General features: G+C 32.3%; 2 protein-coding genes across 2 annotated transcripts; both read right to left on the bottom strand.

The window, feature by feature from the left end:
- Window positions 1–735: 735 nt before the first annotated feature.
- On the bottom strand, window positions 736–14,660 carry LOC136037107 (10 kDa heat shock protein, mitochondrial-like). Its single transcript, XM_065719569.1, has 3 exons — window positions 14,442–14,660; window positions 4,153–4,302; window positions 736–973 (listed from the first exon to the last, which is right to left on the bottom strand). Exons 1-3 carry the CDS (start codon window positions 14,625–14,627, stop codon window positions 833–835), a joined length of 477 nt encoding a protein of 158 aa, XP_065575641.1. The 5' UTR covers window positions 14,628–14,660; the 3' UTR covers window positions 736–832.
- Window positions 14,661–15,714: 1,054 nt separating this feature from the next.
- Window positions 15,715–25,013, bottom strand: LOC136036771 (uncharacterized; the record flags this gene model as incomplete). The annotated part of the gene is given in 3 exon segments (XM_065719097.1): window positions 15,715–15,903; window positions 18,988–19,121; window positions 24,978–25,013. Coding segments are annotated over 3 exon segments (359 nt in total), but the record flags the coding sequence as incomplete, so codon positions are not given.
- Window positions 25,014–26,747: the final 1,734 nt, after the last annotated feature.

Genomic DNA, 26,747 nt, shown 5'->3' with positions numbered 1-26,747 from the left:
CTTGCATCCGTGATCTGTCTTCTGGCAAAAATGCGAAATTCCACATTTTTTTAGATAGGAGCTTGAAACTTTTACAATAAGGTTATCTGATACGCTGAATCTGATGGTGTGACTTTCGTTAAGATTGTATGACTTTTAGGGGATGTTTTCCCCTAATTTCTAAAATGAGGCAAATTTTCTCAGGCTCGTAGCTTTTGACGAGTAAGACTAATCTTGATGAAACTTATATATTTAAAATCAGCATTAAAATGCGATTCTTTTGATGTAGCTATTGGTATCAAAATTCCATTTTTTAGAGTTTTGGTTACTATTGAGCCGGGTCGCTCCTTAATACAGTTCGTTGCCACGAACTGTTTGATTAAAGCAATGCTTAAATACACGGAAAATTAACTTATCGATACTAAGCCCGGTATACCGTATTTCTAATTTAACTTATTATAGTATAAAAGAAAATTCGTGCATATTTTACAAACGTCATGCACAGCCAAATTGTATTTCAATATTTTCATTTTCTATACGATCAATATTTTACAACTTAACGCCTATTGAACACAAGCCACCTGATTTAAGTTAGGGCTGTACCCGAAATTGTGGGGAAAACTTGCATCACAGCTAATTGAATTTTACAAGAAACTAAGGCACATGAACTTGTAATCTAAGCTAGTTTTTCAGAGTAGGCTAGCCCAGAACAAAATTCTATATATTATTCATCAACAAACTGTATTATGAAAAAAAAACGTTTAATACAAGTGTAAGATAAATGATAAATGATAGAAAAGAAAGAAAAATAAATCTGAAAAAACAGTTTTTCAGATTTATTTTTCTTTCTTTTCTATGACTCTAGTTTAGCTAAGAGGTCATTTTCTTTCAACAAAAAATATTCTTTGTCTTTAATTTCTACTTTGGTTCCACCATATTCTGGAAGTAGGACTGTATCACCGACTTTAACCATCACCGGTCTATGTGGACCTTGCTGAAAAAAAAAAACAACTAATCAATACTCGAATCCTATATTTACAAGGCAGTGTGAAAGAAACAAGAGTACATAATAGATTAATGAACACAAGGGGTATTTCAATGAAACTTAACAAAAGCTAACAGGTAGAGTCACGACATCTGATTTTCTTCATTATTTTTTACATTTGAAAATAGGGGCAGTGAGTGTGGGTAGAGAGGTGGAGACTAAGAAGGGAGAATCAGGTTTTTCCACCAATTGTTGTGTCAGGTACGGTATCTATTTCTTTGGATATACAAAAAGCCTGTGTTTATCTGACTATTATCCATCCACCTAGACTTCAAAGTTAAGCAGTTAACTTTAAACAGTTAACAGCTAACTGTTAACTGTTAACTTTAACAGTTATGTTTTGATTTAACAGTTAGTTTTGTTTAACAGTTAGTTTTGATTTAACAGTTAACCGTTATTTTTAACAGTTAAGTTTTGATTTAACAGTTAGTTTTGTTTAACAGTTAGTTTTGATTTAACAGTTAACTGTTAACTGTTAACTTTAACAGTTATGTTTTGATTTAACAGTTAGTTTTGTTTAACAGTTAGTTTTGATTTAACAGTTAACTGTTAACTCTTAACTTTAACAGTTATATTTTGATTTAACAGTTTGTTTTGTTTAACAGTTAGTTTTGATTTAACAGTTAACTGTTAACTTTAACAGTTATGTTTTGATTTAACAGTTTGTTTTGTTTAACAGTTAGTTTTGATTTAACAGTTAACTGTTAACTTTAACAGTTATATTTTGATTTAACAGTTTGTTTTTTTTAACAGTTAGTTTTGATTTAACAGTTAACTGTTAACTTTAACATTTATGTTTTGATTTAACAGTTTGTTTTGTTTAACAGTTAGTTTTGATTTAACAGTTAACTGTTAACTGTTAACAGTTATATTTTGATTTAACAGTTTGTTTTGTTTAACAGTTAGTTTTGATTTAACAGTTAACTGTTAACTTTAACAGTTATGTTTTGATTTAACAGTTAGTTTTGTTTAACAGTTAGTTTTGATTTAACAGTTAACTGTTAACTTTAACAGTTATGTTTTGATTTAACAGTTAGTTTTGTTTAACAGTTAGTTTTGATTTAACAGTTAACTGTTAACTTTTAACAGTTAACTGTTAGCTTTAAACAGTTAAACAGTTAACAGCTAAAAACGTAAACTTCCAGCAGTATAATCTTAAGTAACAAGTTTTCCACAGTAGAAATAATGTCCTTTTTGTGCTTAAACCAGTGAATTAAAAAATATCTGCTGAAAATTCATTTAACTTTTGAATACACAATAAAAATGAAACAAGTCATCAGTTAATAGAGTTGGTATTAAAACTAGAAATTTTCACAGAAGCAACAGTAGAAACTCTGCTAACCATAGCTACATATAATACATATAAATAATCATACATATAATATGTATATCAATACATATAAATACATATCAATACATACATATAATCATAGCTACAGATAATATGAGAAAGACATTGAATTTATTAATAGCTGAAGCCACATAAGAAGAACAATTGCAAAATAGCAGGCGATTTAACCAACCCTATAATATCTGCAAACAAATCAAAACTTGGTCAAAATTATAACGGAGTATATGATATTTTTTTTTTGGAATGTACAGTAATACTAACTAAAACCTTCTATGGGTGCACTTCCACTAAAATAACTGCTTAAGAGGCAAAGGATATATGAACTAAAATTAACACGGTGGAAGTGATCAAAAACTTGTCTGGGTAGAGTAGTAGTAGTAGTAGATGTAGGAGAAATTTTCAGAAAATATTTCTGAAAATTACTGTTGTACGGATGACAACCTACCATCCATATGCAGGTTATCAAAAGGACATATCAGCAACATCTTAGCAACAGTTTCATATGTGAAATTGAAACTTACAACGCTTGTTGTGGGGATGTTGAACTAACCAAAAGACAATATTTCCAATATAATACTACTACTACTACTGCTACTAAGGCTAAGACTACTACTACATCTACTACTCTACTACTGTTTTTTTTTGGAATGTACAGTAATACTAACTAAAACCTTCTGTCGGTGCACTTCCATTAAATAACTGCTTAAGAGGCAAAGGATTTATGAATTAAAATCAACACGGTGGAAGTGATAAAAAACTTAGGAGCTTTGGCTAATTAGACTAAAGCATAGGCAGATAGTCTCTGTGGGAGGTAACTGAACCCTAAGCAACTGAACCACCGTGCAACTGAACCCTCATGCAACTGAACCCCATTTAACTGAGCCCTCGTCCAACGCAACTCCTTTTAACTACGACCTTGTTTAACTAAACCTCCGTGCAACTGAGGTAAAGTTGCACAACTGAACCCTCGTATCACTGAACTCTCGTGCAACTCAACCAACATTGGATAAAACACTTTACATGTTTAACTCGTTGGAATTGTTTGCTTTTAAAGTCATACTACAAATGACCATCAAGATGATTAATAGAAAAGCTCTGCTATATTATTAAAAAACCATAGAAAATCTGGCGTCAGGAACTCTTAAAGCCATATTTATTTCTTCTTTTTTTATGTTTGTTAATAGGGGGTTCCATTCGTCCTATCAATGTATACGTGTCTATGCGTTTATCCCCTTTTCCATGGAAAAACCCTCCCCTGAAAAATACTCCCTCGTGGAAAGTATAGTTTGCAAATTTGAATGTTTTATTTATAGTTAGTTAAGTTTTTAAGTATTTAAGTTTTTAGTTTAGTTGAGAATTACTAAGGAAAGTGGAAAAGTGAATTTATATGTAAGTTTTGCCCCCGCCCCCCTCCCGTTAAAAAATATGCATCTCATGGTAAATCCACCAGACCCCCCCCCCATCAGAAGACACCCACACGAAAAATATCCGTATATTTCCCAATAACAGACACTATCCAAAGTAATCAGAGGACAATCAGCTTCTCCCACTTAACTATCAGTTTTTATTAATGATGATTAAACATTATCCTGAAAAAGAAAAGGTTATTTTTTTCTTTTTATGATCTAAATAACAAAAATAAAGGTAGATTATAACAATTTCTTCAGTGTTCTGCATAAAAATTTTTTTTAACTGTTTTTAAGTCATAAGTAAATTTATGATGATACTTCAGTTCAAGTTAATTAAGGTTGAAACGACAATAAAAATGAACACTTACGTTGTTTATTGCCCCTGGGCCAACTGCTACAACTGTGGCTTGAACAACCTTTTGCTGAATCACAATATCACCCCAGGCCTTGGTAATTGGTTCTGCTTTTTCGACCAAAATATGGTCAGAGAGGGGAACAAGACGCTTCAACGCTCCAGACTGAATAAATATGTCATCATAAGTATCAAAACAAAGCTAAAATGCAACTACTATACTGCCAGTGGATTATGAAAACCTTGAATTGATAACTTTTCTTTAATAAAACCTCTCAATGCATTGGTTCGAAAACACAAAAACTGGCACCATAAATCTGAAGTTTTTGGCTCTTTAATACCATATAGCACATTCAGAAAAGTACCACTAAAGAAAAAATACCAGTAACCCTTCATCGACGACCGTGATAAGGTAATTGTATGTAGTTCTTATTATATTGGCTATGTTTCCTATTCTTATGAGTCTTTTATTGAATTATAACGCGATCTATAATACATTTATTCATTTATATATCTTGTATGTTTATATTCAGCTTGAAATTCGTTAATCCTTCTTGATTACTTCTTGATTATAACTAATTTTGTAGACTTCTCAATATTTTTCCAATGCAGATATGAGGCCTTTGCTATCTATCACCAATTTATGTGTGCTATGTATGTTATATATGATAACAACCACCAACATGTCCTCATCCATGGAACAATAGTCACAGGATAAAAAAAAATTTCTAATTATGGTAATATACAGTAGTCTGGGTTTTCAAAAAAACAATAGAAATCATCATTTTTCTAATGTCTTGGTAGGAATATATGATAATTTGGAGTTAATAGGAGAAAAATTTCCACCTTTTGCCCCTGCAACTATGAATTGCGATAATTTATAAGAATTGATAGAATATTTATGATAATTTGATGGCACAGGCCAGCTATTAAACTATGAATGTGACTAAATGAAAAAAGCCCCAGAGGGGTCAGTTTAGTGTATTGTTTTCACAAATCTGCTTTGGATGACCAAACAGGATTCATTAAAAATATTTCCACAGCAAGGTATTTCAAAAGCAGGTACTTTTATTTACATGGATGGCGCATTTAGATAAGCTTATGTGGATATGCTAAAGTATATGTTAAAGAAAATCTCTCTTTTTTCACCCATTATCTTTTAGTGTCACTCTTTATAAGGTAACAAGCCTGAGAAAATTTGCCTCATTTTTGAAAAAGAGAAACACCCATAAGAAAAATTACATTACCAGATTCAGCGAGAACCATATTGTAGAAGTTTAAAGCACCCATCCGCAAAAATGTCGACTTTTGTATTTTGCCAGAAGAAAGATCACGGATGCGTGTTCATTTATTTGAGAATATCGGGAAAGGCCTTGTTTGAACAGAATTAAAGATCTAGTCCGCTTTTTAAATGACGAAAAAGATCGGAGGAAAATTAGGCCCAGTTTCACTTCCCCCTTTTCCTCAAAGCTGATCAAAGTTTTTAGATAGCTATTTTGTTCAGCATATTTGAAAAGCCACATAATAAGGGCAGATAAAGCGAATGGCTTTGGGATTAAATTCACAATGGGTAAAAATCAAAAACCTGGACCATCAAATGGGTCAAGACCCAAAAAACGAAAACTTTCCAGCATTAAAAATAATAATTTGTTGGGAAAAAAGAAGTTTTTGTTCCACCACCTGAACAATTAACAAATCTACAACCCAGACCATCACGTAAGACTACACCAATAAGGACAGCTAAAGCAAAGGGCATTGGCAAATTGTTGGAAGCAACCAAAATCCAAAATGAAAAGAAAGAAAATTGGGATTAGAAGATAAGTGACAGCGAGAATCAAAGCGCGTCAAAATTAAAAATGATAGTGATGAGAATACAAATGATGGTTCTTTGGAACCACCTGTTCTATCAAACGTGATAAAACCGAAAAAAAACATCCCAAACGAATTCAATTCACACTCGGTGAAAATCAACAACCGGGACTGTCAAATGAGACAAGACCCAAAAATGAAAATTAACAATTGTTAAAAATGATAATTTGTTGGAAGAAAAAGAATTTTTTGTCCCACCAGCTCAACAACTAACAAATCTGCAACACGGACCATCATGTAAGACTAGACCAATAAGGGCAGCTAAAGCAAAGGGCATTGACAAATTATCTGAAGTAATAAAATCCAAGATAAAGAAGAAAGATAAATGGGGTTAGAAGATAGGCAACAGCAAGAATCAAAGCGTGTAAAAATTTAAAATGATAGTTATGATGATTGGGTTTGGTATTTGATATGGATAAGATCATCAATGCTCACCATGTCTTTGTAAAAAAAAAAAAAAAAAAAAAAAAAATTCGGGAATCTGTTTCATAATGATTACTTTTGACATTACATACTTTTTACGACAATATACGAATACCAGCCAAACCGTGTCCAATAAAATTTAAGAAAATTCCCCCAAAAATTGAATTCCACAGAACTAGTCTAAAATCAAGCCTCCTCCATCAGAGGCACAAGCATAATATTAGCTTAAAGGTAGACACTGATGAATGTCTGATGACAGTCTGAAGACTGTAAATTACTTGAAAAAAAAGTCGAGTATTTGAATTTCTTTCCTATTTTTAAATGCTTAGCTTGTGAGCGTAATTTAAGTACTTTGAGCCTACTCTTTCCGCAATTCAGAAGGAGAGTTTAGATTTAATTACTTTTTTCGAATTGCTAAAGATCCCGAAAATTTTTCCTTGCAAAATTATATAAATTAATACGGAAATACCTAGTTTAGATTCTCTGCAAAAAAAGAAGCTGGACCTAGCGCGGTTTCTGTAATTATCAATCATTAAATTATAAAACCGAGTTTTTATTTCAAATCAAAACATCTTTAATAGAACTAGTTTACAAGATAATTTTGAAGTTCAGCCCACGATCATCAGTTCTATTTTGACGTTCCTTTACATTAAAAGATAAATATATTTGTATCTCCTCAATTTAACATCCTCACGCTCTTTATTAAACGAGATGCTGCAGTAGTACTTGGTTCATTTGGGATAGCTGGTACGTCACAAGGATCAACTATAACAAAGAGGGGTAGCCCCTCCTTGTGCGCTAAAACTACTCAACAGATCATGGAAATCTGCCAAAAATATTATGCTTGGATGTGAACCCCTGCGCCTTTCAAGAACATCAAATTTCAAGGCACTTTTGCACACATCCTGTGCCTGCTTTATTGCATTTTCTGCGAAAATTTTAATATAATCTTGATAAATGTATCTTTTTTTGTAATGTTCCACTGCAGAAAATACAAAACTGGACACACGTGTATAGAAACCACCATTTTTCTGGTGGTTTCCTTATGAGAGAAGTAAGGGAAGCGTTGAAGACTGACTACTTTGTCCCCACAATTTAAGGAGCAAGCCCAGTGGGTACTACGGCTCCTGCTACCAACTCTCACACTCCCCCATCTGGTTACTTTTCTTTCGCCACCTCTATCGCAGCGTGATTACGATGAGAAATAAATTTCAACAGGGATAAATTAGCTGTGTAAATAAATTAAGGCTGGATGAAAATCACTAATCTACTTGACACTACTCACTACTCAAGGATACCATAACTCAGTTTGTCCATTACCAAAACACTGTGCCGCATTTAAGGTAAAATTGTACAACCAGGGCCGCGTCGTGATATTTTTTCTGGGAGAGGGGGTCTACAAAAGGATTTTCGTTTACACAAAAAAAACTCAGAAACGCACATAAAATTGTTTAAATCCCTTTTTTACGTTTTTACGAGTCACACAAACATTTCGGGGGGGGGGGGTTAACCCCCTAATCCTACCTGCCCCGGGATAGGTCCTTGCAAACAACCTTTCCCGAGCCGTCTCTCCCTGGTTTTAATGCAGCAATTCACCTACCCCAAAATTGTTCTTGGTACTCCATAATTTCCATAAAATAAAGTAAGTTTTTTCTAAAATCTCCTCAGAAAATCTTCGTCAACTAAAATCAGCAGACTGTTGTTTGTGTCAGCGCTCACGTATTCCTGAATATTGATTTTCTGCAAGATTTTAAAGAAACCTTTTTTTCTGGTTTGGGGTGATACACCACGAAAAATTCGTAAATAGAGGATTTACAATTTCTATGTCACTATTTATACCCAAGGTTCTACTTGCACCACTATTTATACCCAAGGTTCTACTTGCATCACTTTATGCGCTCTGCATAGTGTAAACTCAACCCGCTGTACATAACCCGCTTTTATAAAATTCATTTTCAAACGATCGACGGGTGTTCACATGGACTGGAGTTTCTAAAAATCCTTGCTTTTCCTGAATCTTCGAAAACTTTCCAGTCAAAATACAAAGACATTGCCTGACCCCCTAATAGTTTTTCTTCATATTGGAAAAATCTAAAATTTATTGTACGTGCCTGTAATGTCTGTCTCTTTCAAAGATCATATCCACTTAAAAAAGCAATTTTGAAATTAAGAACTTTTAGTATCAAGATTAAATTTCCTGAATATGATCCGTAGGTTTTGACAGTCTAATAGCTTAAAAGGCGCTTCATTTATTTTGAATATCGTTTAATCTTTTCATTATCAGACATCATCACATATTGTAGGTTCTCAAAAGTATAACAGGATTTCTAATTTTTGCCCTTTATAAATAGCTTCCACTTCAATTCTCTAGGGAATTTGTTTCAAAAGAAGACGAAATTTGAAAGCCTCCAAAAGGTCCAAAAGACTATTATTATTCTTAAGCACAGCCTTTTTCCTCAATAATTATAAGTTTACTAGCTGTTGGGGTGGCGCTTCGCGCCACCCCAACACCTAGTTGGTGGGGGCGCTTCGCGCCCCCCCCAAGCCCCCCCCGCGCGCGTAAGTCGTTACGCGCCATAATAGTTACGCGCCATTGTAGTTGTGTCCCTATGTCCCACCTGTGAATATAGATATATATATATATATATGGTTTTAAACTACGTAAAACTTGCGAATATACAACATTCTTTGCTGTCCCATTGTCTTTGCATATAAATAGATTGTCAGGTTATCCCCCTGTTTCCCCCGGTGTCCCCGTTGTAGTTGTGTCCCTGTGTCCCGGTCGTCATTTATATTCCCTGTGTCCCGGGTCCCGGTCATCATTTGTATCCCGGTGTCCCGGTCTGTATATACATTCGTTTTTTAGTTTTGTTTTTCTCCTTTATTTTTTTACTTTTTTTTCTTTTTTAGCTTATTTAGATTTTTAGATTTTTTAGTTTTTTTTATTAGTTTTTAGTTTTTATTTCTTTTTAGTTTTTTTGTCCCGGTCGTCATTTATATCCCCCTGTTTCCCCCGGTGTCCCCGTTGTAGTTGTGTCCCTGTGTCCCGGTCGTTATTTATTTTTTAGTTTTTTACCTTTTTTTAGTTTTTTTAGTTTTTTAGCTTTTTTATTTTTTTTATTAGTTTTTAGTTTTTTTGTAGTTTTTGCCTTTTTTTTAGTTTTTTTAGTTTTTTAGCTTTTTTATTAGTTTTTAGTTTTTTTTGTAGTTTTTGCCTTTTTTTAGTTTTTTTAGTTTTTTAGCTTTTTTATTTTTTTTATTAGTTTTTAGTTTTTTTTGTAGTTTTTGCCTTTTTTTAGTTTTTTCAGTTTTGACGTCACCTGATCCAGTTTTTTCAGGTGACGTCACCTGATCCACGATCTACAGATCCACAGACAACTTATTTTTATATATATAGATAGTTTTTTTTTTACTTATGTCCTGGTCGTCATTTATACTCCCTGTTTCCCGGTGCTTTGTTGATTGCTAATCGAACATTCCTTTTGTCCTGGTCGCTTTCTCTTTGAGTGTCGTCATTTATTAGTTTTTTCCTTTTTTTTAGTTTTTTATTGGTTTTTACCTTTATTTTAGCTTATTTTTCAGTTTTTTCCTTTTTTTTAGTTTTTTTTTTATTTTTTATTTTTTTTAGTTTTTTACCTTTTTTTAGTTTTTTTAGTTTTTTTAGTTTTTTAGCTTTTTACTTTTTTTATTAGTTTTTAGTTTTTTTTTGTAGTTTTTTGCCTTTTTTTAGTTTTTTCAGTTTTTTTTAGTTTTTTATTGGTTTTTACCTTTATAGTTTTTTTTAGTTTTTTAGCTTTTTTATTTTTTTTATTAGTTTTTAGTTTTTTTTGTAGTTTTTGCCTTTTTTTAGTTTTTTCAGTTTTGACGTCACCTAATCCAGTTTTTTCAGGTGACGTCACCTGACACATCCATCCATCCATCCACAGACAGACAACTTATTTTTATATATATAGATTAAAAGCTAATGAAGGTCATTTAAAGCGGCAAATACGTTTTTTCTTTAGACGGGGGAGATGACCAATTCCAAAAAATATTTGAAAATATAAGCAAGAAAATGCAAGAAACTCAAAAAAAATCTCGGATTTTACGAGGCTTTCCCACTACGCACATCCCTGCAACGAAAAATTTTATAATACACATGGCAAGATAAATTTCATTTAGATTAATGTCCATAACCCGCTCACCCATACTCCCCAATTAATACTCCCCTCTCAACAAAAGAAAGAGAAAAACGAAGCGAAGCGAAACAAACTTAAAAGTAATATCATTTCTTCACAGCCTTACTAATATCATTAAAAAAAAAAATTCCCAAAATAGAAGTTTCAAACAGTTCGTGGTAACGAACTGTATTAAGGAGCGACCCGGCTCAATAGTAACTAAAACTCTAAAAAATGGAATTTTGGTACTCAAGTTTAGTCTTTCAAGTTTAGTCTTACCCATCAAAAGTTACGAGCCTAAAAAAATTTGCGTTATTTTAGAAAATATGGGGAAACACCCCCTAAAATGCATAGAATTTTAGATTTTCTAAAGATCTAAAGATCTTTAGATTTTTCTTCAGATCTTAGATTTAAAATTCATAGAATTTCACGAAAATCACACCATCAGATTCAGCGTATCAGAGAACCCTACTGTAGAAGTTTCAAGCTCCTATCTACAAAAATGTGGAATTTTATATTTTTTGCCAGAAGGTAGATCACGGATGCGTGTTTATTTGTTTGTTTGTTTTTTTGTTTTTTTGTTTGTTTTTTTTTCCCCAGGGGTGATCGTATCGACCCAGTTGTCCTAGAAGGTTGCGAGAGGGCTCATTCTAATGGAAATGAAAAGTTCTAGTGCCCTTTCTAAGTGACCAAAAAAATTGGAGGGCACCTAGGCCCCCTCCTACGCTAATTATTTTCCCAAAGACAACGGATCAAAATTCTGAGATAGCCATTTTATTCAGCGTAGTCGAAGTTTTTTACTGTTTTAAAATGTAGAGTTAAGAGAAAGAGTCAAACTTTAGCGTAAAGAGTGGGGCGTTGAGAAGGAAAAGCCCCTTTCATATGCAGAGTAATTTCTGTTCGTTTTAAGTTTTAATGTCGCTCCTTACTTTCATTTAAAAAACTTGTTTGTTTTTTTTTAATTTCAAATAAACGCCATAGCAAATTTAAGATCAGCAGAAATAAAACGTGTAAAAATTCAAATTCAAAATGACCAGAACTTACTATTAAAAATCAAATAACCTATATCTAAAATTAAGTAAACAACCAAAGCAAACAAATATATAACAAGTACTAACATAAATGAATAAACAAATCTTAGACCGAGTATTAAATTGAATATGCAAAACAAGCTTAAAACATACAAAAATCTTTTGCTGTTAAATTAAACCCAAAACAAATAGAAATCAAACAGACAGTCATAGCAAAAACCATACAATAGGTACTAATTCAAATGAATAAATAAATCTTAAAAATATGTAAAACTTAAATTAAATATGGAAATCAGGCTTTAAATGAACGAAAATCAGTATGAGTTCGACTACTGCCTCCATCCCTAACTGCAAAGGACTAAAATATACTGCGTCCATAGGGCTTTACTGAAAACTCGCTGTGTCTTTAACAGTCTTGCAAATTACTATTAAAATTAAACAGGATATTTGATATATAATAAAATTAATTGCTGAAAGCATATCAGCTCAAGATTTAGTTTCGCTACACGTTTTACTTTTATTTTTTAATATTGTAATAACTAAAAACAAAATAATTTTAATATAATTCATGCTCAGTAAAACATCAATTACACTTTTTAGTGAAAACTATATGCGTCTTGAACAGTCTTGGAAAAACTAATAAAATTAAACTGTATTCGATATATAATGATGTTAGCTGATGAAAGCTCACTAGTTCAATATTGATTCTACTTTAATTTTATTTTTATTTTCGATGTTGTAATAAGTACAAAACAAAATATTTCTAATTTAGTTTTTTTTTCAGTAAAACACCATAGACATAGTGAGCTTTAAAATTCTACAATTAGGGAAGGAGGCAGTCTCCAAATTTTTTTTATACAACCACCCCTTCCTTAAAAGCGTTATATGCTGCCGGGGAATAACTTGCGACATCCCAATGTTCTTATTATCTTCGGACTATTTTGAACAAAATGTCTATAAGAAATTGATCTGATGAAAATAGGAAAAGAGGGCCTGGGAGGAGCTAGTTGCCATCCAATCACTTTTTACTTTTAAAAGGACAATAGAACTAACAATTTAAAATTGAATCAAGTCCCTCTGAAGTTTGTAAGACCACTTCTTCTAACTGGATGTGAGTGCAAGCGAGTGACTTTGAATGAGGTAGCAAGTTTCCGTCTAGGGCTAGACGGAAATCGGGTTATCCTCGTCTGGGGTGGGAGGATGTCATAAACAACAATTTAAGGGAAATGGGAAGTTTCTGGAAGGTTGTTGAGAGGTAGGCCTTTATAATATTGGGTTGGAGGAGGAGTGTGCGTAGCTGTTTTGGCCTCAGGCAGCTTGGTACAGCAGTGACTTATTAGTAGTAGTAGTATTAATTCATTTCCTCTTAAAGCCTTCTTGCCTCATCATATCATAAAAATAAAAGATAGATATAAAAGATAGTGGTTTCAAAAATGAAGAAAAAGTTGACATGCACATAGTGGGTAATAAGAATCGCAGGACTGAACTATGTAATGGAAAAGAATTCAGAGGACTGATCTAGGAGGAAAGTGTTTTAGCATCTTCAAAATTCCAAGATTCCTTGAGATCTTCATATTAATTAGTCCAATGTGATGCTTGAATGAATGGTTTTCATAAAGAAGAATACTGATAAATCAGACATACCGAACCTTAGGTCTACTGAGAGAGCCTCTTGAAATCTGGATATCAGTTAGAGCCTCTTGAAATCTGGATATCAGTTAACTGAGAGCATGGCAGAGAAATACGGGAAACAATTAAAAAAACTTGAAATAGCAACATTTAGGGCAACGTAATAAGCATCGAACCAACGAGCGACTCTCTCAAAAAGTACGAATAATTAGGGAAGCATCTCAGACTCAGTTCCTACTACAGCACCGATGCTACTATCGTCAGCGAAGGCACGAGAGTGTCCTCATCTTTCGAAAGCGATGGATTTTTTTTTTGTATCGAAAGATTCAGGATGAATTAGGTGACAGCAAACTGTAGATTTCTAATTCTTAACCACACAAATAAGGTCATCAACATAAAAAGAGAAATGAAAGGTCGAAGAACAGAGCCTTGAGGAACGTCAAACTCAACTTCAGACGAAAAGTGGGAAAAGGAATCTACGGAGATAGTTCTATCTGACAAACAGGAATCAAATCAAACATGAGCTTGTCCTCTTTGACCATTTTGTGACAGCTTATAAAGCAGAATCTAATGAGATAAAGAATCAAAAGCCTTGCAGACATGGGGGGCTTGTTCCCCTCCAACTACTTTTGACTAATAAAAGAGGCACTATCCCTTTCAGTTTTCAATCAAATGAGCCTTTGTCGAAGTTTCTGCGACAAAAAATTATCATGAATATTTCTATAAGATACATTTTGCGAAAATGCGAGGTGTTGAAGGGGGAGTATCCATCATCCGATCGTTCGGAATCTCAAAATGGACACTAAAACTTCTGATTTTCAATCCAATGAGCCCCTTCGATAATTTTTGGTGTCTTTAATCAAATTTTAGAACAAGATTTCTCTAGAAAATTCCAAAAAAGGAAAAAAAGAGACTCTTTTAATTGCTTATGTAATGAGAATGCCAGCAATAGACTTTTTTTTTAGTGAATTAATAGTAAAACTTTATTGTATAAAGTAAAATGTTTTTGGTCGGTTAAATGAATTTTATAACCCTGATCTATGACAGAATCGCACAGAATATTCACCCAAATGAACTTTTTTATTTTGGTCCGGAGACGTAAATCTGACAAATGAAGCAACATTCAAATTCGTATCAGGAGGTCTTACCCAATAAAATCTAATATTTAATATAAGTACAAGTTTTAGATGTCTTACCTTATCCCTCTCTGTTTTCATGGTTATATTTTCCATTGTGGCAGAAATAAGTCTTTCTACCCATAATCCCACATCGGCCCTTTTGCACTCGACTAGCAAACCAAGGAATGGCGTCCAGAAAGAGCCATTCCGCATTAGGTCTGCTTGTGCACTATCTAATTTGTCCAAATCTCCATATTGCCCCATTTTGCCAATATTACTTTTCGCTTCTTCTATCCAATATCTTAAAAATAAAGAAAAAAGTTCTTAAGAAGATATTAAAGGAATAAATTACAAACAAAGGATCGTATTCAACAATAGTTAGACGAGTGGATGGAGGGGGAGAGTAAGAATCCTTGAACACATAGAAGCTGAGTTTTTCCCATTTTGGCCTTATTATTCAATTTAATACAGACTATTAGACTAAACGATTATTTCAGCATATACATCTGACCCGGAAAATGGACACATCTCATCTACTTTTTTTTTACCACATGTCCTCTTATTAAAAGGGTATGACGGATAGTCTTGGATGGATAGTCAATTGAATAATCTATACTATTGCCTGTTTTTCTCTCCATTGTCTAAATGTTCATTCACTGATGCTCTTTTTCACATGATTTCAAAAAAAAGATTGAATAATAAAACAAACGCGAAAATAGAAAGTAAATGAAAAATTAATGATAAAGTAACAAAAAGTAATATAACACTGAAAAAAGTGATAAAAAAAGAAAGCAAAAAGACTGAATAGTAATTTTTACTACTAAGGAAACAATAGTTTTTGTTATAATAAAAATAATTTTCAATTTAATAATAACCTTGAATATGTTTCTATTGAATACTAGGCCAGTTGAGACTGTGTGCAATTTTTATCATTCTACCTTTTCTAGTATTCAAACTTTTGCCAAAACACAATTTTCTTTGTCAGTTCTATTCAACGACAAAACAATACGTGAGAATAATCTGGTCTCGTCATGACCCGACAATCCGAATTAAGAACCTACATTACGAAGAGAAATAATTATTAGGTAAATGCAAGAAAATTACAAAAAAAAAAAAAAAAAATACTTAGTAGCGTATCCTACGTATTGTGCTAAAATATCTTTTCTTGTAATCTTAGCGTAAGCAGTTGCTGCCACCACAGGTGAATATAAAATGTATTATTTAGTTTTTTAAATTTAACAATCTGGATGAGAAACAGTTTGCAGCTGTATATCCTGAAGAGCCCCGGAGAGAGAAGTATTAAATAGTAAATAACTTCGTCAGACATTGAAAAAACTTGTCGACAATAAATTTACCTGCAATTCGTAATTTGATGAATTTCTTCCTCGGAAATTGTTTCATTTGATTCTTCATCTTCTAAAAGTGGGATTCCCATTAGTTTCCCCTTAAAAGTGGGATTAATGGATTCCTCCAAACAAATGAGTGCTTCTTTTATTCTGAGTTTTTGTTTGGGTTTTTTATTGATAATTTCATCTTCCACCTGGAAAATCATGACCTAATTGATGAAAAAAGTCAGTTAACGTTAATTATCCATCATTAACCGTAGAACTTTTGCTGATACGGCCAATCCACACTGATATTTTGCCGAAACCGGCATTTAGCTAGCATGAATTTAATTCAATCAGAACTTTTCATTGTATTTTACAGCCAGCCAGAATGTGGAGGTGGGCCATATAAGGGGAAGAGTTACCCTCCAATTCCTTTCGACTAATAAAAAGAGCACTAGGTCTTTCAATTTCTCATTGAATGAGCCTTTTCGAAGTTTCTAAGACAACTCCTACAATATAAAGTGCCCTGGTCTAAAACCATAAAAAACAAACAAACAATAATTTATGGCCATATCACTCTTTACTTAGACAGCGTATAGTTCTGCTAAGTTAACGGCTTAAAAATCCTAAGGAGTTTAAACTTACTCATCAAAGGTTAAGAATAAGAACCTGTGAAAATTTCCCCATTTTTCGAAAAAGGAGGGAAATACCCCCTAGAAGTCAAGAATTCTTAATGAAAATCACACCATCAGATTCAACATATCGAAGATTAATACTGTGTACGTTTCAAACTCTCATCTGCAAAAATGTAGAATTATGCATTTTTTGCCAGAAGAAAGATCACAGATGCGTGTTTATTTATATTTTTTCCCAGGGGTGATTTTATCCAAACGTCCTAAAACATCGAAAGATGCCTTATTCAAACGAAAATCAAAACTTCTAGTGCCCATTCTAAGTGACCAGAAAAATTAGAAGGCAAATAGCCCCCCCCCCCGCATCTTTTTCGCAAAATAGACCGATCAAAACTTTGAGATAGCCTTTTTGTTCATCATAGTTGAAAGGCCCAATAATTATGCCTTTGGTTACCCCCCCCCCCAGGGAAATGTCTTTAAGTTATAAAATAAAGCCCATTGTTCACGCATCATATTTGTTTTTGGGATGCAAGCATACATTTTTGGTTGGAGGGATGGGGAATTTTTCATTATTTCTTTTCTACGGGGGAATTTTCCATGGAAAGGGAAGTTTCCAGGGAGTGAACTTGTGACGGGAAATGATACATTGCGGGAATTAGCCAGAATTCTTATACAAAATAATTTTTATATATCTTGCTTTCTCTTTTCCGTCTCAATTTTACCCGCGGAGTGGTTAAGAGTAATTTTCTGGGCTAATTTTTATCGGAATTGAATTGTCTAGAGGATGTTTCCATGGAAAAGGTGTTTCTCCGTGGATTTGGGGCGAGATTTCATGGTATTATTTAGAAAACAATGTGATATTAAATTTAAAAAAAACAAGTTTTTTCAACTGAAAGTAAGGAGCAATATTAAACTTGCCCCCCTTTCAACACATTGCTCTTTACATTAAAATTTGAATTATGTCCATATTTTTTAAGAATGACTCCTGAAACACAAGGGCCATTTAATTAGAGCAATAAGACGCTTTTTTAAAAGTACTAAAAAAACTTTAGCGGAAAGAACAAGGTGTTGAGGAGGTGGCAGCCCATTTTATATACGTAATAATTTCTGTTTGTTTTAAGTTGGTACTTGTTTATTATATAATACACACCCGAGAAGTGTAGTTTTGACAATGCTAATGATATAAACAAATATAATGAAAATAATATACTTTAGTAACAAAATAATGAAAGCTACAACAAAGAATTAAGTAAGGGGGCCGCCCAGAGTGCATTATGTTAAATACATAACCTTAGATTGGTGCATCATATAATATAATTTGGCCCACTAAATTCAATTTTTAAGCCATCTAATGATGTATACAAAGGTAAGACTAGATTGGGTTTTGCTATGTAACTGTGATTCATTTGATGACTGAGTTTTGAAGGTTTCAAATGTAAACCTGGATATTTGATCAGATCAATGGTTTTTATTTTGACATTACTTACTTTCTTACGACAATATATGAATAACAGCCAAAACGTGACCAATAAAATTTAAAGGAATGCTTCCCAAAAAGTTAATCCCACAGAGCTAGTCGAAAATTAACTCTCCTCCATCAGAAGAATAAGCATAATATTAGCTTAAAGATAAGCTCTCACAAAAGACTGCAAATTACTAAATGCGAAAAGACTAGTATTAAAATTTGTTTCTTATTTGAGGTACTTACCTTGTGAGCGTAGTTTAAGTGGCTTGAACCTATCCTCTCCTCAATTCAGAAGAGATACAGTTTAGATTTAGTTACTTCTTTTGAATTTTTAAAGATGTTGATAGTTTATCATATAGCAATTTCTATTAGTTTGGCTATTCTTCACCCAGAACTAAATAAGATTAAAAAGGAAAGGGGTTTCAAGAAAGGTTAGAAAGGGTTCTTTGGTAAGTAGTTCTAATAAACCAAAGAGCATATTGCCCGACTATGTTGTTTCAACAAATAATATTACAGCTTCGAAAATTTACGGTTTTAGTACGATAGAACCGTACTAACGAGGGAACTGTTTTCTTATTCGTCGTGAAGTATTTGGTTGTTTTTGTAACGTAATAAAATTATAAAATTAATCGTTTATGACATCAAATATTGCAACTAATAACCCAGAAATCTAATTCAGGTCATTTAGTTCATGTATTTTTCACCCATAACTAATAAAGATTAAACAGGAAAAATTATAACCCAGAAACCTAATTCTAATTTATTGTCTTTCTTTCATTACTTAGCTGTGTTTATATATTGTATCAGAAGTGTTGGTGTTGTTGTTGCGACGTAAAAGGCCTAAGGGACTGTAATATTTATAGTTTCGTTTTTATGCTATTCTATCATTTTTGTAACGAGATGAACATTTTTTGTTTAACTTAATAAAACAAAAACAAGCTAAGCAAAGAAAGTATTGTCAAGCAGAACAACCAAGCGACTATGCGAATTTTGGTGTCTCTAATGGAATTTTAGAATAAAATTTCCCTAGAAAATTCCAAAAAGGGAAACAAGGCACCCCTTTAATTACTTACGTAATGAGAATGCCAACAATATATTTTTCTTTAGTGAACAACCAGCAAAACTTGTATTGTATTGAGTAAAATATTTCTCTTCGGTTAAATAAATTTTCTAACTTTGATTTATGACAGAATATTTACCCCAAATTTATCAAAATATTCGTCGCAGAATTTTTGCGAACCGTCTGGGTAAAAGGGGACTTTTTCCCAGTAATCTTCTATCCGAAATTCTTCTTGACTTCCGACTTCCGACAAATCTCCTTCCGACTCTGCGCCTAAAAAAAGGAGTGAATTTGTTACTTGGGACAAAGATCCTTTATTCTATATTAGTGTATAACCGGTTACTCACCATCACATTCAGCGTATCAGAGAACCCTAAAGCAAAACTTTCAAGCTCTTATCTACAAAAATGTGGAATTTCGTATTTTTTGCCAGAAGACAGATCACGGGTGCGTGTTTATTTGTGTGTTTTTTTTTTTTTTTTCTTATTCTTCTTTTCCCCAGGGGTCATCGTATCGACCAAGCAGTCCTATAATGTCGCAAGGGGGCTCATTCTAACGGAATTGAAAAGATCTAGTGCCATTTTTAAGTGACAAAAACATTGGAGGGCACCTAGGCCCCCTCCCATGGTCATTTTTTCCCGAAGTCAACGGATCAAAATTTCGAGATAGCCATTTTGTTCCGCATAGTCAAAAACCATAATAACTATGTCTTTGGGGATGACTTACTCCCCCACAGTCTCCGGTTGAGGGGCTGCAAGTTACAAATTTTGACCAGTGTTTACATGCAGTAATGGTTATTGGGAAGTGTACAGACGTTTTCAGGGGATTTTTTTTTGCTTAAGGGGGGGGGTTAAGGGGAGTGGATTACGTCGTAGGATCATTCCTTGGAGGAATATGTCATGGGGGAAGAGAGATTCAATGAAAAGGGTGCAGTATTTTCTAGTATTACTATAAAAAAAACAATGAAAAAATAAATATGAACAAGTTTTTTCAATTGAAAGTAAGGAGTAGCATTAAAATTTAAAATTAACAGAGATTATTACGCATATTAGGCATATAAGGGGCTCTTCTCCTCCTAAATACCTCGCTCTTTATGTAAAGTATTTTTAGTAATTTCAACTATTTATTCTACGGCCTTTCTGATTCAGGGGTCATTCTTAAAGAATTGGGACAAAACTTAAGATTTAGTGTCAAGAGCGAGGTATTAACGAGGGGACAAACCCCTCTTATACATAATAAAAATATAAGAATATGGAAATTGGTCCTTCCCCACCCCTTATTTCTCAAAATCGTCTGATCAAAACTAAGAGAAAGTCATTTAGTCAAAAAAAGAATTAATATACAAACTTCATTTTAATAATTTATGTGCGGAGAGCCAAAATCAAACATGTATTAATTCAAAAACGTTCAGAAATTACATTTTAAAAAATTAGTTTTTTTAACTGATGTAAGGAGCGACATTAAAACTTAAGACGAACAGAAATTACTCCGTGTATGAAAGGGGCTGTTCCTTTCTCAACACCCCACTCTTTACGCTAAAGTTTTCTACTGTTTAATAAAGTAGAATTTAGAGAAAGGGTCAAACTTTAGCGTAAATAGCGGGGCGTTGAGAAGGGAACAGCCCCTTTCATACACGGATGAATTTCTGTTGTTTTAAGTTTTAATGTCGCTCCCTACTTTCAGTTAAAAATAATTTTTTTTATTTAATTAAAATAAGGAGTGACATTAAAACTTAAAATAAACAGGAATTATTTTTATATGATGGGGCTGCCCCTAGCCCTCAATATCTTGCCCTATATGGTAAAATTTTACCTTTGGCTCCAATTACTTAAGAATGGCTCCTTACACACGAGGGCCTGTTTAATTAGAGTAGTAAGCCTTTTAATATGTCTAAAAACAAACTTTGGCGTAACAATTTTGTTAATTTTGAGTTTTAATGTTGCTGCTTATTTTCAGTTAATTTTTTTTTTAATTAATTTGTTATCGTTTTCTAAATCATACCGGGAATTTTGGCTCCCCCTACATGAAAAATTTCCGTCACCCGCAAAAAATCCTCCTTGGAATAATCTTCCCATGCAACTTCTTCCCTAAAAAAAAGACATTTATTTTTAACTGTGAGTAAGGAGCGACATTAAAACTTAACAAACGGAAATTATTTCGCAAATGAAAGGGGCTGTCCCCGCTGCGACGCCACGCTCCTTATGCTAAAGTTGCTTTAGAGTAAAGAGCAGGGCTTTTAGGAAGGGCCCTTTCATATGCGGGGTCATTTCTGTTCGTTTTTAGTTTTAATGTTACTCCTTACTTTCTGCTAAAAAAAGATTAACTAATAACTAGTAGGTTATTGTTATACTGCTATTAAAATAGTACACTACTATAACTAATAACTAATAGTGCAACAAAGCAATGCTCCTCCAAAGGTCGGAGTAATCATTTAAGAAATATGGATTTTCAAAAAATTGCTTATAAAAGAAGGTCAATGTTAAATTTTTTTATGCAGCCGGTACAGATGGGTCTCTGAATTCTCAATTTAAACAAGTGGAATGGCCTCGATTTTTTCTAAACATTGACTAATGAAATGTAGAAAATGTCAAAATTCACATCATTTAAGTTAACCCCGGAAACGGAATGCAACTACAATATTACTTCAGAATTTCTCACCTTCAAAAATCCAAACAGTCACAAAATATAGTTTTGCTTCATAGAGTTTGTGGTAACGATTTTTATGCTGATTTTCAATATTTAATTATCATCAAGTTTTGTCTTACCCATCCAAAGTTACGAGCCTAAGAAAATGTGCCTCACTTTCGAAATAAGGGGTAACAACCCCTAAAAATGATAGAATCTTAATGAAAATGACACAATCAGATTCAGCGTATCAAAAAACCTAACTGTAAAGGTTTTAAGCTCCATTCTACTAAAATGTAAAATTTTGTATTTTTTGACAAAAGAAAGATCACAGATGCGTGTTTATGTTTTTTGTTTTGCTTTATTTAATTTTTTTCCAGGGGGATAGAATCAACCCAGTTGTTCTAGAATGTTACGAAATGGCCCATTCGACTGGAAATCAAATTTATAGCGCCCTATTTATGTGTCAAAAACAGGCAACTAGGCCCCCATCCACTCTCAATTTTTCCCAATGTCGCAGGATCAAATTTTTGAGGTAGCCATTTTTTCCAGAGGATTTTCTAGCACTAAAAAAAAAAAATGAAAAAATGAATATGAAAAACTTTTTTCAACTGAAAGTAAGGAGTAGCATTAAAACTTGAAACGAACAGAAATTACTACGCAAATGAGAAATTCACCACCTCCTAATACCTCGCTCATTACGCTGAAGTATTTTTAGTAATGTCAATTATTTATTCTATGGCCTTTGTGATTCAGGGGTCTTTCTTAAGGAATTGGGACAAAATTTAAGCTTTAGGGTAAAGAGCAAGGTATTGACGAGGGGGTGAACCCACTCATATACGTAGTAAAAGCAAACGAATATAGAAGTTCGTTACGTAAGTTAATTCGTAAGCTACTTATATTTTTATTAATAAAAATGTTTGTAAAAAATTGAAAGTTCTAGTTGCCTTTTTAAGTAGCCAAAAATTGGAGGGTAACTAGGCTTCATCCCCCGCTTCTTTTTTCTCAAAATTGTCCCATCACAACTATGAGAAAGTCATTCAGTAAACAAAATAAATTAATATGCAAATATTGTTTTAATGATTCATGTACGGAGAGCCAAAATCAAAACATGTATTAATTTAAAAACGTTCAGAAACTTAAATAAAAAATAAGTCTTTTTTAGCTGAAAGTAAGGAGCGATATTAAGGCTTAAAACGAACAGAAATTACACCGTATAAGAAAGAGGCTGGTCCCTCCTAAACGCCCCACTCTTTACGCTAAAGTTATTTACTGTTTTAAAAAGTAGAATAAAGAGAAAGAGTTAGAATTTAGCGTAAAGAGCGGGGCGTTGAGGAGAGAACAGCCCCTTTCATACGCGGTGTAAATGTTGTTCGTTTTAAGTTTTAATGTTGCTCCTGGCTTTCAGTTAAAATAACTTGTTTTTTTTATATTTAATACCTAAAAAGAACTATAAGAATATAGAAGATCGTTGCATATGTTAATTCTTAAGTTATGCATATTTATTACTAATAAAAAGGTTTGTAAATAAAATTGAAATTTCTAGCGGTCTTTTTTATTAACCATGAAATTTGAGCGCAACCAAACCCCCTCCCCCGTCCCTTTTTTTCTCAAACCCGTCCAATCAAAATTTTGAGGCCATTTATTCAAAAAACCCCGTTCTTTACGCTAAAGTTTGACTCTTTCTCACAAATCTACTTAAAAAAAAAAACAAATAAAAAAAACTGTGTCGTAAGGACCGGGCGTTGAAGAGGGGACACCCCCTTTCATATAGGAAATAATTTTTTTTCGTTTTAAGTTTTAATGTCGCTCCTAACTTTCAGTTAAAAAACTTGTTTTTTATTGTTTTTTAAGTTTTTCACTGTTTTAAAAAGTAGAGTTAAGAGAAAGGGTGAAACTTTAGCGTAAAGAGCAAGGCATTGAGGAGGAAAAGCCCCTTTCATATATTTAGTAATTTCAGTTCGTTTTAAGTTTTAATTTCGCTCCTTATTTTCATTTAAAAAGCTTGTGTTTTTACATATAATAAAAGTTCTTATAATATAGTAGTTTATCTTGTTTTTCTTCAATGTCTTATTAAAAATTCTTGTCGTCTATTATAGTGTGTCTGCATGCCTATTGTATTAGTTACAATTATTCTGCATATTATGTAGCAAGAATTGTTTTCTAACTTCAGACCACCCAAATACTTTAGTTTGGTAAGACTACACCAAATTTCTCTCAAATAGAGACTAGTACACCAAAATTGACAATTAAAAGTTTTGAATAATAAATGCTGAATAATTTTAAAAACATTTGAGTAATCATATGTCAAAATCCAGTTTTTTTCTCTAGATGACTTGTTGAAATAATCCTGAGAGGGCTGAAGATATGAGTATACAAGTCCACGCTTGTATACTCATACATACTTCATAGTCATACAAATTTCATAGATTAGATAATTTTTTTATTCTTAAGTTTTTTGTTATTAAACTTAATTACAAATTACTCTCAGTGAGAGTTCTTCCTTTCCTGTATATAAGGCTTTATATATATATATATATATATATATATATATATATATATATATATATTTATATATATTTGTATATAAGGCTGTATATATAAGGCTTTCCAGTACGAACGTAAATTCAAACCTTTTGAATTCGTAATATCCATTCTACAATATTCCAATATTAAGATTCTCAAATTATTTTTACCGAAAAGACTAATTATAGAAACAATTATTTTTTAGGGGATTTTTTATTACAACCTTCGCGACTCGATCAACAATGATGATATACCGCTAGTCCTGTTAGTCTGCTCACTTTACATGCAATGGAGCTTTTTTTACTGTTTTGGGAAAAAAAAATTCTGAATCCATCCAAAAACCCTTACTCGTTCAGTTATAAGCCCGTATAAAGTTAAACTTTGTTATTATTGTTTAATTACGTATTATTGTTTAAATACGTAACCTAACCTAAACCTAGGTACCTTTTTGCCCCTCAACCCCAAAAAACCTATTCAGAAATATTGTTCACAGAGTTAGAAACTCCTGTTGGCCTAGAGAGCCAAAGAAATTGTCTTGTTGAAGTTGCTTGACTAGTTTTTGTCTTAAGATGGCGTCACAAACTCTCGAGTGTTTATTATATAACCGATCAAATGTTTCAAATTATTATATTACTTATTAAATATTATTATATTAAATACTATATATATAAATATATATATACATATATATATATATATATATATATATATATATATATATATATATATATATATATATTATATATATATATATATATATATATATATATATATATATATATATATATATATATATATATATATATATATATATATATATACATATATATATATACATATATATATATATATATATATATATATATATGATAATATTTTACTCATGTAATTATATATTACAATTATGTATAGATAAATATTGTAACTATTATATTAAATATTAGTTATTTAATTGATGAACTAAAAGTAAAGGCTTACCTGCTTCAGTGGTGGGATTTGCTGTTGACAAATGAGCTGAAAAACATTAAATGGGATTAATGTTGAAATTTTCACTATTTATATGAAAATCTTTGTCTTTTAACATCTTTTTTTAAGTTCTTTGGATTTTTACGCAGTTCTTTGAGGAGATTTTTTCGAATTTTTGGACGAATTTTGACAGCTGTAAGTTGCACAGCTTCTTTGTGAATCTTTACAAATGTTCAGCATGTTGCAATTATTTAATTCTTGGTATTTTTTCAGTGAATTTCTTTACAAATGCAGAAGGCCAAAAAATATAGCATTCTTTCAAAATGCAGCAAAAAAAAAGAACTCAAAAATTGCCATAAACTTCAATCCACCTCAAGTAGAAGGGGCTATTTTAGAAACTTTGCGAAGGAACATACGATTAAATTTGTAGCTAAATCCCTCTCACTGTGGCGTAATTATTTGAGAACAAACAATCCTTCTATAGAGCTTCTGAAAAACCTTCTGACAAGTGGCATGAAGTTGCCTGTTTTCCATTCTTTGCCCTATTAATTTCCTTATTTTCTCATTAATTTTTAATTCTCTTCGTTCTAAGCCAAAATTTATATTTAATTTATTCGTCTTGTGATTTTTTTTTTGAGTCTTTCAAGGTTCTTGTGCATTCTTTCGTCAACTTGAGTAGAAATTAATTGTAACAAGTTAATTCCAAAATAACGTATAAGACGAAAATTGAAAATAAAACAATTTTTTTTTGTTGAGTTTTTCATTTCTGAAGAATTTCCGTGCAGATTTCAAATTTTTGTAAATTAAATAACTAAATATTTGACAGTTAGCCTCCAATAGTTTTTATGATACTGCATTGAAAGACTTTGGTATAGGCAAATAATTATATTAAAACGCGGCAAACAAATTCTTGAAACTTGACCCTTCAAATTTGTTTTGTTTTGTTCTATATTTTTTGTTTGTTCTTCGTTTTTTTTTCGAATAACATTGACTTAATGAACCTGCAAACAAAATACAAATTAGTTCCGTTTTTTCCACAAAAATTGTTGGTGGGGGAATACAAATCTTTTTAAAAGACGGAAAATATCTCCCGGTTTTCTTCCAAGATGTAAAAGACTCTTTGAAGATCAACAGGTTTTCATTAGGCCATAAAAAAATGAGTTTTCCCCCTTGAAAAGCTGAAATCAAGAATGTTTTTTTAGCTGCAAATGCCAAATCTCCATAAAAGCCTCAGAGGGAATATGATTTATTACATATCGGATTTCAATTTAGCTTTATGGAGAAAGGATTTTGTATCCAAGTTTGCCAACAATCCAACCCTTTCAATCCGAAATTTTTCAAATAGAATCAGTAAACATCAAAAGGTAAATAGTAAACTTCAAAATTAATGTAAATAAGGTAGAATAAAGTGACTTATACATGTCGAGGGTTCAATTACATATAAATGTATTTGATTACAAATCTACTAAATACCCTGATCAACGTTCATATTGATAAGGTATTGTTAACATTGCATACATTAACGATTTGGCCCATATCTAGATAAGCATAAGTACACACCATTATACATAATATATAAATATGTCATTATGCTTATCTGTAACGTAGCAATTTGCAGAGCCTGAAATATGAGGTATTGAGGAAAACAAGTTGGAATGAAATTGAGATAAAAAATTAAGCTATTAAAAACTATTTTTCATTTTGAGTAGATGACTCAGTTTCTAGCGAATTTCGACTGTGTCCTATTCCGAGCTTTTTAAGTGATAGCCCCCTCTTCAAGCT

The sequence above is a fragment of the Artemia franciscana genome, chromosome 16 (genome assembly GCF_032884065.1).
Source record: "Artemia franciscana chromosome 16, ASM3288406v1, whole genome shotgun sequence".
NCBI lineage: Eukaryota > Metazoa > Arthropoda > Branchiopoda > Anostraca > Artemiidae > Artemia > Artemia franciscana.
This window is presented reverse-complemented; position numbering and strand designations above follow the sequence as displayed.